Source organism: Taurulus bubalis (assembly GCF_910589615.1).
Source record: "Taurulus bubalis genome assembly, chromosome: 12".
Taxonomy (NCBI): Eukaryota; Metazoa; Chordata; class Actinopteri; order Perciformes; family Cottidae; genus Taurulus; species Taurulus bubalis.
This window is the reverse complement of record NC_136600.1, coordinates 24807000-24822234: the sequence shown is the minus strand read 5'-3', so window position 1 is coordinate 24822234 and position 15235 is coordinate 24807000. Positions and strand designations below refer to the sequence as shown.

At 42.6% G+C, this 15235-nt stretch overlaps 1 protein-coding gene across 1 annotated transcript in view; it reads left to right on the top strand.

Moving 5' to 3' along the window:
* LOC306745299 (CUB and sushi domain-containing protein 3-like) overlaps nt 1-15235 on the top strand; it is a gene marked incomplete at both ends in the record, with an annotated part of 218685 nt that overhangs the window by 162287 nt on the left and 41163 nt on the right. Inside the window, 8 exons of the mRNA XM_079228051.1 lie at nt 1-127; nt 3156-3314; nt 4383-4571; nt 8796-8981; nt 9991-10185; nt 10887-11060; nt 13223-13396; nt 13877-14050. The exon at nt 1-127 is cut by the window's left edge and continues 62 nt beyond it. Of these exons, the coding sequence (XP_079084177.1) occupies nt 1-127; nt 3156-3314; nt 4383-4571; nt 8796-8981; nt 9991-10185; nt 10887-11060; nt 13223-13396; nt 13877-14050 (1378 nt within the window). The remainder of the gene's footprint in view (nt 128-3155; nt 3315-4382; nt 4572-8795; nt 8982-9990; nt 10186-10886; nt 11061-13222; nt 13397-13876; nt 14051-15235) is intronic.

Here is a 15235-nt window from a genome sequence, read left to right as displayed (position 1 = left end):
CCCGACAGCTACCCCAACCTCCAGATGTGCTCCTGGCTGATCAACGTGGAGAAGGGCTACAACATGACTCTGCACTTTGAGCTCTTCCAGACGGAGAAGGAGTTTGACATCTTGGAAATATTTGATGGTGGGTTCTGCTGGAATGTTGTGCTTTTGTGGTCTATATATATATATATATGTTTTTTTTTATTATTATTATTTATTTTGCACAATTCAAACAATATAACAAAAGCTCATAACAGAAAATTAATATCACAGTGCAGGAAGAGACAAAAAGCCAACTGGGCTTATTTGAAGCCTCCACCTATATAATATTTAAAATTTTACAAAATTACAAACATAAATTGAAATATGCATAAGAAAGACAACAAAAGAAAGAAAGAAGAGAAAGAAAAATAATGTAATCATGTCGAGTCTGTGTGTGTGTGTGTGTGAGCGTGAAAGTCAGCATGGCTTGTGTTTGTTCAGAGATTTTGGATTAAACCTCTGTGGCAATTTCTAAGCAATGGTACCTAAAAATGTAGATATAACAGCTAAAACAAGAAAGAAAAAAAACACCAATACATAACAAAATCTTACTCTTAGAGTTTCTTTTTCGACGGTTAAAAATTACGTGAGAAAGATCCAAACAATGAGTGTTATGAGTGCTTCTCTGTAATACACTCATACTTACATTCGCATAATCAGACATGAAAATCCCTCACCTTTCGGCGAAATTCGCTGTTTTGAAACCAAAATATGTCATCCACGTGAATCACGTAGATCCGAAGAGTTTTTGTTTTTGGGAGAGGGGGGGAGGTCAACTGTCCGCCGTTTCTGAGATTGGAGTGGGACACTGAGGTCATGATCATTTTAGCAAGAGAAGATCTTTGACGTCGCGAGTCTTGGCCAATCAGCGTTAAGATGTCTACAGCGGCTTCATTTTCCTCCCACCAGTTTAACAATACCAAGCTAGTCAGCTTGCTAACACGTTAGCTAACGTTGTTGGAGAGACAGCGAGTGAGATTACTGGCAGCGGAGAGTCCGTGGCAGCGTGTGACGTCAGACAGGAGAGCGGCGAGTCAGCGGCGACTCAATTCTACCTACAGACACCTGACTACATATAAGTTCTACCTACCGACACCTCACTACATATAAGTTCTACCTACCGACACCTCACTACATATAAGTTCTACCTACCGACACCTCACTACATATAAGTTCTACCTACAGACACCTCACTACATATAAGTTCTACCTACCGACACCTCACTACATATAAGTTCTACCTACAGACACCTCACTACATATAAGTTCTACCTACCGACACCTCACTACATATAAGTTCTACCTACAGACACCTCACTACATATAAGTTCTACCTACAGACACCTGACTACATATAAGTTTTACCTACCGACACCTCACTACATATAAGTTCTACCTACAGACACCTCACTACATATAAGTTCTACCTACCGACACCTGACTACATATAAGTTCTACCTACCGACACCTGACTACATATAAGTTCTACCTACCGACACCTGACTACATATAAGTTTTACCTACCGACACCTCACTACATATAAGTTCTACCTACCGACACCTCACTACATATAAGTTCTACCTACGACACCTCACTACATATAAGTTCTACCTACCGACACCTCACTACATATAAGTTCTACCTACGACACCTCACTACATATAAGTTCTACCTACCGACACCTCACTACATATAAGTTCTACCTACCGACACCTCACTACATATAAGTTCTACTACCAACACCTCACTACATATAAGGAGAGGACAATGGAGATTTTATCCAACTTTTATTTTAATAAAAAAACTAAATGAGTTTCCTCCGTAGGGTGGCCGGGCTCCTGTTTATATTTAAGGGTTTAAGATCTACGTGTAGGAAAAAGTGTATCCTCCAGTTAATTATAATCTATATAGTTATGCGGTTATAATCACTGTCACACAGAGAGAGGTGTGCATGTTCAGGTTTACTGGTGGAAACATTATTCAGTGTTCTAGACTAACAGTGACGTCTCCTCAATGTAAAGTGGTATAACAGTATGACATAATATGGTCAAATAAAAAGGCTGGTACATTATACATATTATGGCATATAAGTGTAATATTATGAAGTTAAATGTAGTAGTAGCAAAACAATGTTCAGTATAGTATTGCATATTGTAAGTAAGTCTACAAAATATACACACACACACACACACACACACACACACACACACACACACTACCGTTCAAAAGTTTGGGGTCACTTAGAAATGTCCTTATTTTTCAGAGAAAAGCACTGTTTTTTTCAGTGAAGATAACATTAAATTAATCAGAAATACACTATACATTGTTAATGTGGTAAATGACTATTCTAGGTGGAAACGTCTGGTTTTTAATGAAATATCTACATAGGTGTATAGAGGCCATTTCCGGCAACTATCACTCAGTGTTCTAATGGTACATTGTGTTTGCTCATCGCCTAGAAGACTAATGGATGATTAGAAAACCCTTGTGCAATTATGTTAGCACAACTTAAAACAGTTATGCTGGTGAGAGAAGCTATACAACTGGCCTTCCTATGCATAGCATCACATGTATGGGTTCCATTATACTCTCAAAATGGCCAGAAAAAGAGAACTTTCATGTGAAACTCGCCAGTCTGTTCTTGTTCTTAGAGATGAAGGCTCTTCCATGTGAGAAATTGCTGAACATTTGTCTGGGTGACCCCAAACTTTTGAACGGTAGTGTATGTGTGTGTATGTATATGTGTATGTATGTATGAGTGTGTATATATATATATATATGTACACTTGGGTATTGACAAAAGAATATATAATATATATATATATATAATATCCTTCTCACCTTTTTCACCCCTGACCCGTTTTCATGCCTGCATAATACACTACTATATTCGGCATCCATGTTTTAAACGTGGCATATTTTATGTTCAGTAAAATAAATGTTCCTCTTTGGTTGATTGAGAAATTAAGCTCATCTGTAATTATTGCTATCTATTCCTAATAAATTATAGATGCACCTTCATGTCTGTCGACAATAAGACTGTGTGTGTGTGTGTGTGTGTGTGTGTGTGTGTGTGTGTGTGTGTGTGTGTGTGTGTGTGTGTGTGTGTGTGTGTGTGTGTGTTCAGGTCCCAACATCTACAGCCAGAGCCTGGCCTCCCTCAGCGGTGACATTGACACGCCCTTCAGCCTGACCACCAGCGGCCACCAGCTCCTCCTGCGCTGGTCCTCTGATCACGGCACCAACCGCCGCGGCTTCCACATCAGATATGTTGGTGAGTATCAAAGTATGTATCCAGCTTATAATCATATTCTACTTTTATTAGTGCTATTTCAATATATTTATATATCTCTAAACTAAAAGTAACGGTAGATGTCTTGGGTTTCACTGTGGAGAGACACAAATATTCATTGAACCTTCTACTGCGGATACATTGTAGCATGCGGCTATTTATTGAGCTTTTAATATAAGTTAATTTACAAAAATACTTTATTATAATGGATCACAGGAGAGAATAAACACACGAGGCAGGAAGAAAGTCACTGAAAGACTTCCATGCTGTTTTGCACCACTTCATTTAAAAAAAAAAAAAAAAAAGTTTTTAATTCTTAATCGTCTATTTAATAAAGCAAGTGGTGCCGAGCAACAGTTCAGCTCCAAATGCATCAATAATGATGGAGAAAAAAAAGCACAAGAGGCATTTATTTTTCATGTTGCGTCTCTCCATTATATTTAATACACTAGTGTGTTACTTTGAAAGTCGGTGTGATGAATTTTGTAGACGTAACTCCTCCTTGACTTGATTGACTTGAACAGGAGCGGCCTGAAACCCCAGCGTGTGCGATCGCATGCTATCTCCCCGTCACGCTGATTTGAGGGAACGTTTGACAGCATCCTCGAATCTTCTGTCCCATCGGCTGTTCGGTGCTCACATTCTGGAAATCAATTTATTTTTTGTGTGTGTTGGATGGGCTGTAAGACGAGGGGGGAAAAAGGAAGTACAAATAACTGCAGGATGCTGCAGTATTGCATGTGTTAAATCAAATGGAAGGAGGAGGGGAATAGCAATAATGTGATTTTGAAGGACTTCCTTTCCCTGTGTGGCACATCGCCCGAGTGCTAAATAGATGTGACGCTCCTCCGGGCATCTTCCCACATTATATTTCTGCATTTAAAATGGAACTAAAATGTTCAGCTGAGACTTTCTGGAGGAGCTTTGTTAATACCTCTCATCCTTCCCCCTTCTTTTCCCCCTGTAAACATCTGCTCATCTGTTCTCCACTCCCTTCCCTTGCCTTCATTCTCACCTCTCACCTCGCCTCGCTTCCTATATTATTCATTATATCTACTCTAGCGATGTACTGCAGTACTCCAGACTCCCCACAACACGGCTTCGTGGTGAGCCAGACCGGGGGTCATCTCAACAGCATGGTGCGCTGGGCCTGCGACAGGGGGTACAAGCTGATCGGAAAGGGCACGGCTGTGTGCAAGAAGACCGCCTATGACTTCTACGCCTGGGACGCGCCAGTTCCAGCGTGTCAAGGTGAGCACATACCTCCCTGTTCTTCCCTGCCTCTGCAGACAGACGGGCGCTTAAGGCACCGCAGTGTCTCAGCCCAAGCCTTCGTTCCTGTGTTGTTAGCAGCCGCCTGATTGAGAGCCAGTACCCCGTCAGGTGGAAAGGAAACGAAAATCAATCCTTCCCCCTTTTTCGTCTGTCAATTTCCACTTCTTCAAATTACTTTGGCTAACTCGTTATTAGCATGCGGTGTCTGCTGCTGTTGGGTCTCACTCGACTAATTGGGTTCTTTGATGCGCACATGTGAAATGTGTGCATTTACGTGCACATGATTACACACACACACACACACACACATACACACTCACAGAGCAGCAAACAGCAACAGATGGTGTGCGCAATTGCATTTTAGCGCGATGCATTGAAATCAAAATATGTATGCCATGCACTATAATGATTTATAAACATTTCACACCTGAGATTAATTCCGTCATTTTGGTGATTGCAGGTATCTTTTCCAAAGCACGTAAAACCCAAACCGTGGCTGCACAGGAACTCATATATTCATCCAGACGCTGTCCATCTGCTATCTGGTTGATGGTGGAGATTACATTACAGAATGTCCAATCCTGAGTGTGATCAAATACAGTATATTCACCCATCAGTTTTTGCTCATGCGTCTCGGAGAAAGAGCAACGACCTACAATAAGGTTTCCGGCCCACTGACCACACACACTTAAGAAATAAATCCCCCCCCCTCCCTTCTCACGTTGAAACTTTCCATCGGCAGCCTGGAAAAGTGTTTAGTGCTCGTGATTAACATCTGTTAAGTTGTGACTTAGCAGTGCTCTCAAATGAATGTTGATTGATTCCCTCATGGGGTGGTGAGGGGCAACGTCTTGGCTTCAGGCCATTTTGGCATATTGCTACCTTTGATGTTTCTCAGTGCTGCTCCATCTTATAATATGTGTGTTTGCATAACTGTTCCCGTTTAGTCTGGGCCTGCAGATGTTGGTTTCCCCCGCTCCACTCGCTCGGCCCGACTCTGGTGATAAACACCTTGAAACCTACTATCTAGAGCTTTGTGTCTGTGGAGGCTCTGAGGCCACAGTAACCCAGATTGACTGTGTGCAGAGGCAAGGACACGCCGTGTGATGCTTCACAGGAAGAGTTGCTGTTGAGTCTAGTTACATGTATTCAGTGTTGGGGTAGTTACTCAGAAAAAGTAACTAGTTACTTCTGAAAATTGTAACTAGATTACTTTACTAGTTACTGCATTTGAAAAGTAACTTCACTACTAGTTACTTTACTTTCCATTTTTTTAAGCAAATGTCCAAATTAACTGCAAAGATACATGGACAAACATCATGGCCCTTTCATCACTTTATGTTCAATAAAGGGCATCTCTTAGCCTTTCCACATAGTGTATTGTAATTGTAAACATGTAAAACAAAATGGCATATAAAACTCAGCCATTAACTTAAACGAACATTAACCCTGTTCACACTGTCTGACCAAAGAAATATGCCTCACTTTAAAATCCAACCAACAGGATACAAGAGGCTGTGTATGGTGGGGACATTCAGGTCAAACAGCATCACACATTGAAAACAGGCTTTTGGAAACATGAGACCCCACTAAACCAAACGGGGGCCGACTCCTAAGAACAAAACCAGCTTGTTATGGGAATCATTGTAGTGGTTTAAGAAAAATAGAAAAATGAATGGCACTTTTTCCCATTAAAATAGAAACAGAAATGCACTTAACCCAAAAAATAGAAACAGAAAATGCAATTAAATAAACAGAAAATCCACTTCCTCTTTGCCTAAATAAACAGAAAGTGCACTATATCCTATAAAGTTTATCATTTTTCTCTATTCTTCAAAATAGCGATTGTATCGCATGAGTAAAAGTCTCTTGAATCTTTTATCCGACAGCCTGTTCCTCCTTGGGGTCAGAACAATACTGCCCAGGCTGAAAAGCCTTTCCACAGTGTTGTAACTTGTTTTATTACATGATTTACTCTTATTGTGAAGAGCATGTAAACAGGAAGTGCTTTTACTTTGAAGGCAGAAAGTACAATGATACGTGCTTGTTGACGCTAACTAATGTTGATGTTACGTGTGGAAAATATATACATGTCTGGTGCAAGAGCGCGTTCTCAATGCTTTAACAGTTGTAATACTGCAGTTCACCAGTAGAGGGATTCCGTTCATACAGACGTGTCTTGTCCTCATTAGAAGCTCCACGTCATTACAGACAGGTGCACTTGATGGTATTGAGTGTTGTATTGCTTTGCAATATCCTTAATCCTAGGGAACCTGGAGAGAACCTCCCAGTTGGATCCGGGCTCTCCGTCTCCGTCTCCTCCATTCCCCGCTTTCTCCTACGCACCAGCAGCTACGTCACTCAAATCACTCAGATGGAGTTCTGTGATAGGCTGTTCATCAGGAAGTGTCGTGTGACTCGTGCGCCACTAAAAGAGAACTTTTCAGGACTGTAAAAATGTCTTGAGTAACGCAGGAACGCGCGTTACTGAGGTCTAGTAAAGTTGTGTAGTTACCAATATTTTGAGTGTAATGCGTTACTTTACTTCGTTACCTATAATAGTAATATCGTTACTGTAATCCGTTACTTTGTAACTCGTTACCCCCAACACTGCATGTATTCAAATCACAAATTATAATCATCCCGGATGTATCCGGACATTTCTTTGTCTTGGTTGAATAGGTATTTGAAGAGGAGCTAACTTTCTTACATGAATAATGTTCTAAAACCTTAGAAGATTAGTGAGGACTGTATTTTTCAGTGGTAGACTACTTCCACTCTGAGGCGGCGGGATACATTTTTCCTCAAGGGGCCAGTCCTATATATATATATATATATATATATATATATATATATATATATATATATATATATATATATGAGAGAGAGATAAAAAATACATGGACTGCATGGATTTCTTTCGATTTCAAGAGCAGTTTTATGGACTCAATGGCCTATAATAATTAGTCAGCAAATGACTTGGTTAAGTGTTGACATTACTCAAGCATGCCAGCATCATTATTATAAATGCGTTGGGTGGGAGTAAATACTTGTGTTCCTTTGGTAAATCCATGTCTGCGGCGGAGGGCGGGCTGTTTCTGCTTTTCCGAGGGAACGTCGCACTTTAGCGGTGACCCTGCAAGCGACCTTTTGACTCGTCGAAGCGGGGGAAGCACAGGTGCAACTCATTTGGTTAATGATGGCTCAGTGCCATTAAGCGGTCCAGCAAGCCAGCGCTCACAACACCACGTATATAGATGGCACCGGCTCCACCAGGCTGAATGCAGTCGTTAGTCGTGTAATTAATTACAGCTGTGCTTTCCCTGCAGAGACACCTCAGGCGGACCTGAGTGAGGTCTGCTCTACCATCCTAGAGGCGTTCACTGTCCATGTTGAGCAATTATCTTCTTTTGGGGTTTTTACTTCCTAGGGTTGTAGCCATTTGAAAGGAAAAGAACAAAATGACACTGATAAATAATAATGCATTTCATGTTTAATGCATTTTTCTTTCAAAAGAATCTCAGTGCCACAGAGCCAAAATATAGTAAAACAAATAAAAACATAGTTAAAGCAAACCATTATATAAAAAAAGAGTAATATCTGACAATGAATTAACACAAAGTAAAAGATGCCTTCCTGAATAAAAAGGTTTTTATACCAGTCTTAAAAGAGTTCAGTGGCTGTGCTCATGTAAATCAAATAACTAACAATTGACAGTTTGTGTACCACAACGACGCATGTGGGAGTACATACAAAAGAAACCACAAAAGAACCACAAAAGAAATGAGATAGAAAGTCATTATGAGATAGAAAGTCATAATTATGAATTTGTTTCTCATAATTTCGACTTTCTAGCTCATAAAGTCTAAATTCTGAGATAAAAAGTCATAATTATGAGAAACAAATGCATAATTATGCTCATTATTATTAATTAGTTTCTCATAATTTCGACTTTCTAGCTCATAATTATGACTTTCTATTTAATTTTTTGGTTTATGAGATAAAGTCATAATTAAGAGATAAAAACTCATAATTATGACTGGCGGAAACGGGCTGCCATAAACATGTGCCTGTTTCTGTGCCGATACACACACACACACTACGTATGTGCGTTTTGTCAGCCGTACCCTCTGCAAATCTAGTGTGTCTTTTCCTGCGCACAAACACGCGTGTTGACAACCGCCCTCCTGCCGTCCACAGCTGTGTCATGCGGCGTGCCCAGCGCACCAGTGAACGGAGGTGTGCTCGCCGCTGATTACTCCGTCGGCACACGGGTGACCTACTTCTGCAACGGCGGCTACCGGCTCTCCTCCAAAGAGCTGACGACCACAGTCTGCCAGCCGGACGGCACCTGGAGCAACCACAACAAGATACCCCGGTGCATCGGTGAGCAGAGGCTTTTACATTTGGGGGGGTTGCAAGTGGGCCTTTGCGGAGGAGTCGAGAGACGAGGATAAGGAAAAGTTATGGAGGAGACACTGATTTTGAGATTTTGGAATTTTGACAGCCGTGTTGGAGACAGAAAACAACGTGAGTTTAAAGAATTCTCTGGAGAAGTCGTGGAATATCAAACAGTCTTCAACAAAACACTGCTCTGTAAAGGAAGGTGTCATGGAATATGGATTGCGGTCCCAACAGAGCCGGGCGTTCTGGTTTCATTACAAAGACACTAACTTGTTGGGTAGTGATGATGCGATGGATGGATGAAAGGGAGGAAATGTGTAGCTGGCACTGGGGTGAGTGTTTTACATGCCAGTGCAACGCCTCCAAGTCTGCAAGTCAGTGATTGACAACGTTGTTTACTTTTGAGAGCAATGTTTATGTCCCTGCTGTATGTGTTTCTCGCAGCAAAAAGGGGAAACAGAGTTTATTTTTCTTAAACTCATTTGGTTTTAGAGAACGGCAATTCGTAAACAGCTTTGTTGTGGAGGAACATTTGTTGACAATAACAGCAGAAAAGTTTAATTTTACATGCATTCGTCTATTCAACTGATTTAAAATTCAAATGTAGATTAAAGTGTTGCTTTGCAGCTACCGTAAAAGTCGGGTTGCGAGCCGCTACTACCTTCGGTCGGTGTCCCCGTTAGCTCCCCGCTGTAGCCAGCTAGCGCTCCTGCTAGCACTCCTGCTAGCGCTAGCAGGCGCTAACCACCGAAGGTCGCGGGACCAGCCCCGGCTCGACACCTGACTCGGGCAGTGGGGACGCGGGCAGTAGCTTGCTAGCTACTGGCTACTGGCTAGCGCTGCTGCTAGCATGCTACAGCGGGGCACCCACCGGAGGTAGAAGCGGCTTGTAGCCCAACTTTTAGGGTATTTCTGTTTGACTTAGCAGTGTGTGTGTACAAGGGATAAGTCCATTTGGATAACTAACAAAATCTTCTTTTCCTCGGCACAGTCATCATGTGCCCGAGTCTCAGCTCCTTCTCTCTGGACCACGGGAAATGGAGGATCGTTAACGGCTCGCACTACGAGTACGGCACTAAAATAATCTTCACCTGCAACCCTGGATACTACCGGGCTGGCCCCGCCCACATCCAGTGCCTGGCCAATGGGGTCTGGAGCTGGAGAAGCGAAAGGCCTCGCTGTAGAAGTGAGTGATGACGCACGAGATTAAAGAACCAAAAGGATAATGTTTCAATGAATTAAATCTCATTCATCTCCATTTTGCCGTTGCGTTATCATGGGAAAAAAACATCTGTGAATGCACGCGTGCCGCATGTAATTCCACGAACGCACTATATCTGTGTTTCATTAGTTTCCATTTTTTGTATTCACCGAACTTAAAAAGCCTGTCCTGCCTCGCCCCCGGCCCGCGAGATTCATGGATTATGACGTTGCGAGACTTGAAGAGTGAACACCTTATTCACAGCTCGCTTAATTCACAGCTCGGTGACGCACTTTTTTTTTTGCTCTTTACCTTCTACTGTCTCAGCCTCGGCTAGATTTTAGTTTATTGCAGCAATGGGGAATAAAAGCTTTTCCTTGCTGCCACGGGAGCTACTTTTTGAGAAGCAAAATAGCTGAATAGCCCGTTCAATGGCAGAAGGAGACGACAACCAGCGTGATGAAAGATGTTGGGACAAAGGCAAACACCATCATTATCCTCCTCCGTGATATAGTACAGGTCACTCCTTTATTGCATTAAGGTCGGCAAGATGGGTGTAAATGACTGCGCTCCCACATTAACTCTGAAGATGTAAGCCAACTTCCATCTCTCTCTCTCACTCTCCTTTCATTCTGTGCCTCCTCCACCTCCATCCTCTTCTTACCATCGCCTTCATCTTATTGCAGTCATTTCCTGCGGGGATCTACCTACTCTCCCTAATGGGAAGAAAATCGGGACCCAAACAACCTTCGGAGCGTCGGCCATTTTCAGCTGTAACCTTGGCTACGTTTTAACCGACTCCACGGTGAGAGAGTGTCTCCTCTCCGGCCTTTGGAGTGGGACGGAGACTCGCTGCCTGGGTAAGCAGGGTCTTAATGTTCTCTTTAACTTTATAAAGCACAGCTTTGACCAGGGTCAAACACTGCTGGCGATCTGTTCAGACAGGATATAAGCTTTTTCTTTTTTTTGTTGCAACCCAACCCAAGCCAGCATGCTCAGAATAGAACCAGATGGGGAAGCAGAGGGTGGCTATAATTGGTTCTGTTGCCAAGTGTGTATGGCCAATTACCACAAATATTTAGAAAGATGTCCTTTTTTGTTGTTGTCATCTGGTTCTGACATCATGCGGATACTCGATACTGCCACTTTAAGTGTTCCTTTCCTTTGGGCTGGCACCGATCAGACTGTTTCAGACATTGTAGAGAGCATAAAGTCAAAATTAAGTTAGGCTTCTTTGTCAGGATGCCCGTCAATTTGTCTGCGGGTCAAAATGACCCATCAACACACGTACATATACAGGGTCATTTTGACCCGCAGACAACACGAGGGTTAAAGAAATGGTAAAATGAACCTCAAGAGAATCATATAAATAAATAAAAGGTTGTTGTGTCACCTGACTATTACTGAGCGGTATTAGAACACATCTCTTAAATACATTTGTTTTATTTATGTTTTAATATTATTAACTATAGTCACATCTATGGTGTTACGGGTCAATTTTGACCCATGTATATTTACTTCAAGAAAAAGTCTAAAAAGCCATTTTTTCAGCAATAGAACTTTAATACAAACACAAAATGAAAAGCAGAACAAGTCATAACACAAAATATAGATTTGCAAGGTCAAAAAAACAACAACCAATCAAGCAAATCTTATTTTTATAACTGGGTCAAAACTGACCCTAACAACACAAAGGTCATAATTTCAACCAGAGCATTTTATAATTTTGTGAAAAAATATGTTTTAGTTTTATTTTGTTCTTCTTTTATGCATTTAAAAAGCTAAAGCTAGGAAGGTTAAACTGATTGGCGCACGCCGCTGCACAGTAGAGCCCCAGTCTGTGGGATCTGTTGTTTAAATGTGAGAGAGCGCTTCCACAGCCGAGGCTTTGAGACACTTGCCAAGCAGCACCAGCACAATTTGAGCCGTTGTTAAGATATATAAACAAGAAAATAGGCTACAGCTTAGCTTACAGGCGGCTCATCTGGGCTCTGCACTGAAAATGAGACGTATGTAATTACTTGAGCCGCATTCAAACCCACACAGCAGCCGACTGTGACGGATCCCCTTGCAGATGCAGCAGCCCGTTTATCAGCGCTGCGAGCTCCTTTCCAGATGGGTTCAGTTCATTAAAAGAAGGACACCTCTCTTGTTTAGTAACGCGGACCGTCAGGGTTAACATAGCCAGGGTTCCTCTCGGCGCTATCGTGGTAGAATCTGGCTGCTCTCATCTGGAGTGTGATGATAAAATGCTCGGCTGAGTTTTTGGGGCGCGCGTGAATTAGGGAAATCAGACTCGCAGTCAGTGGCAATTTCCCAGGTTTTAAGTGTCAGTGGAAATCTCAGCAAGATTTCTGGTCTCTGAAAGGCATTTATTGTAGCTGAAAGTAATACGATTACGCGCATGAGCGTATTGCACAGATTTTTGAGGAGTTTCACATGCGTCCCTCTGTCTACTGTCGATGAGAAAAGCTGAGTTATCACCATCGGAGAAGCTGAAACCAATATGAATCTAGAAATGATAATTCAGAGATTATGAGCTGAAAAATACTCTCCAAATCCAATATGTTTCATGAATACACAAACTAATTTTGTTTGCCAGCCCCTTTTTTTAAATTTTTTTTAAATCGCCATTTTCCTCATTTCATTTTATAATACAGTTGTCAAAATGCAAAGTTATTCAAACGTGATAACGCAATCAAAATTGTGTTTCTACCCCTGCAACTATCGGCCATTAGTTCAGCGGACGCCACTGCGAGCTAGAAGGCCCAAACACTAGAAAGATGAACTTTAAAATATTGCACCACGGGGGTGATCGGCTGCAACGGTTCAATTATGATTTATAATGTAAAGTGCGTTGCATCTAGTGCACACATTTGACCCTACAACTGTCGCGTGTGTGTCTGGGCGGCAGAGTGTAATTATGACCACACACTGCAAGCCTTAGGGGAGATGTGTGATGTATTTTCACGGTCTCCATTGCTGAATAAAAACCCCTGATGCTGTATTTTTCCCCCTGCAGCCGGTCACTGCGGTCTTCCGGAGCAGATTGTGAACGGTCAGGTGATCGGGGAAAACTTTGGTTACCGAGACACGGTGGTTTACCAATGCAACCCCGGATTCAGGCTCATTGGCTCCTCGGTGCGGATCTGCCAGCAGGATCACAACTGGTCTGGACTGCTCCCAGTTTGCATCTGTAAGTACTTTAACAACCAATTCTCAACGCCTCATTGACTGCAAGAGGGATCAGGTGTTGATTTTACTGGAGTTTCTTACCATAGAACTACTGTTTTTGCAGGGTTTTAATTTGATAATTTTACAAGGGAGCCTTTTAATATGTAAATGTGTATTCACAAAGGGTTAATCAAACGTGATAATTTGATTGCATTGTTTTAAAACAATGTCCCTGCTCCTTCAGTTCTAGTCAATAGTTGGTACATATCCTCATAATGTGACTCTCAATCTCCTCGTCACCTATTGACGGGGTGCGACGTGAAATGTGCCGCTTACCCTTTCCAAATCGAGATCACGTCTAGATTCCCAATTACCCCGTTGTCCTTTTGAGGTTAATCATATGATAATGAAATTCCTATGATAGGTGTCACTGTACGTCACCTATTGATCGAATTGTCTCTCTCTTTCCACACACTCCATCTTTCTCACCCCATCTCTTCAGCCGTCACTTGCGGCCACCCAGGAAGCCCCATCTACGGCCGCACCACGGGCGACGGCTTCAACTACAACGACGTGGTGCGCTTCTCCTGCAACAAGGGCTACACCCTGGAAGGACCCTCCGCCGCCCAGTGCCAGGCCAGCCGCCAGTGGAGCCAGCAGCCGCCGACGTGCAGAGGTAAAAGCCCCGGCTTCGGAGAAATGATTGGCAGCTGGACTGACTCGAGGTATCAGAAGGACGCAGACGCATCTTGACAGTTGAACAAAAAAAAGCTGCTTGTCTCTGCCAGCATGTTCAGCGACGGCTCAAACCACAGACATTGCCTCAGGATGCGGAACAGACAGACGGGTGGGGAGGGATACGCATCTCATTAACCACCTGCAATTATCCCTTTCTGAAGAGGCTACCTGTCGGCGTATCGCTACAACTGAAGGTGTTTTCATGTTTGATAACAGAAGCCACTTCTGTCTCCATTCTGCTCCCGTGAAGCCGGCCAGCCGGCAGTAGAGCCGGTGTAGCTGCCAGCCAGCAGAAGCAGGGACCCGGCCAAAGCGTTGGCACTGAATGAAATGGCTTTTTGCCGGTGCTTTGTGACGGTTCAGGAATCAGAGAGCTAGGAATGACCAGAAGAATTCAGAAGCCAGCAGATGTATCGTGATCATTCAGGAACCAGCAGCCAGTGACCGCCAGCTTGCACCGGCGTAGACGCAGAAGCAGAATGCATAGAGCTAGTGTCCACATGTCCGTTGATTTGAATGAGGAAAAATCCCCTATCTGTTCTAGTTCTCTGAGTAAAGCATTAGGCACTGACATCTGGAGCCGGGAAACGGTAATAATGAGCTCGCTGCTGAATGTATGGAAAGGAAATGGGGAATTGTTTCTACAGTTTTACTGCCAGTTGTTACCAAAAGGCTCGCTGCAGGGAGAGATTACTTTGATGGCAGGAAGCTCAGAGTACATTAAGTGGGAGACATTTTATTGAGAGTGTCAGGCGGTGGCTGCGTTGTAGTCGTGTCCAATTTTAGTTTGCCCAGGTACGGCTCATTAGTGGTGCGTAACAATCAGCAGCGCTCCAGACATTTCTCTTGTGGGACCAGAGCAAAGAAATGTTTTCTTTTTGACAGTTTGACAATGCTTTTTTCGCCCAAAATATTTTCCAGCATTTCCATTTTTGTCCCCCAAATAAAATGGAAATGAACAATATATATTAAATATTTTATATATATATATATTATATATTTGTTGCTGTGATAAAAGTGGGTACATGTGTCTTCAACATGCCATAAGACAAGGTCATCGTAATCATTCAAACACAATAGAGGAAGCCATTGAAGTGATATCCATTGTTTTCTTTCATTGGTC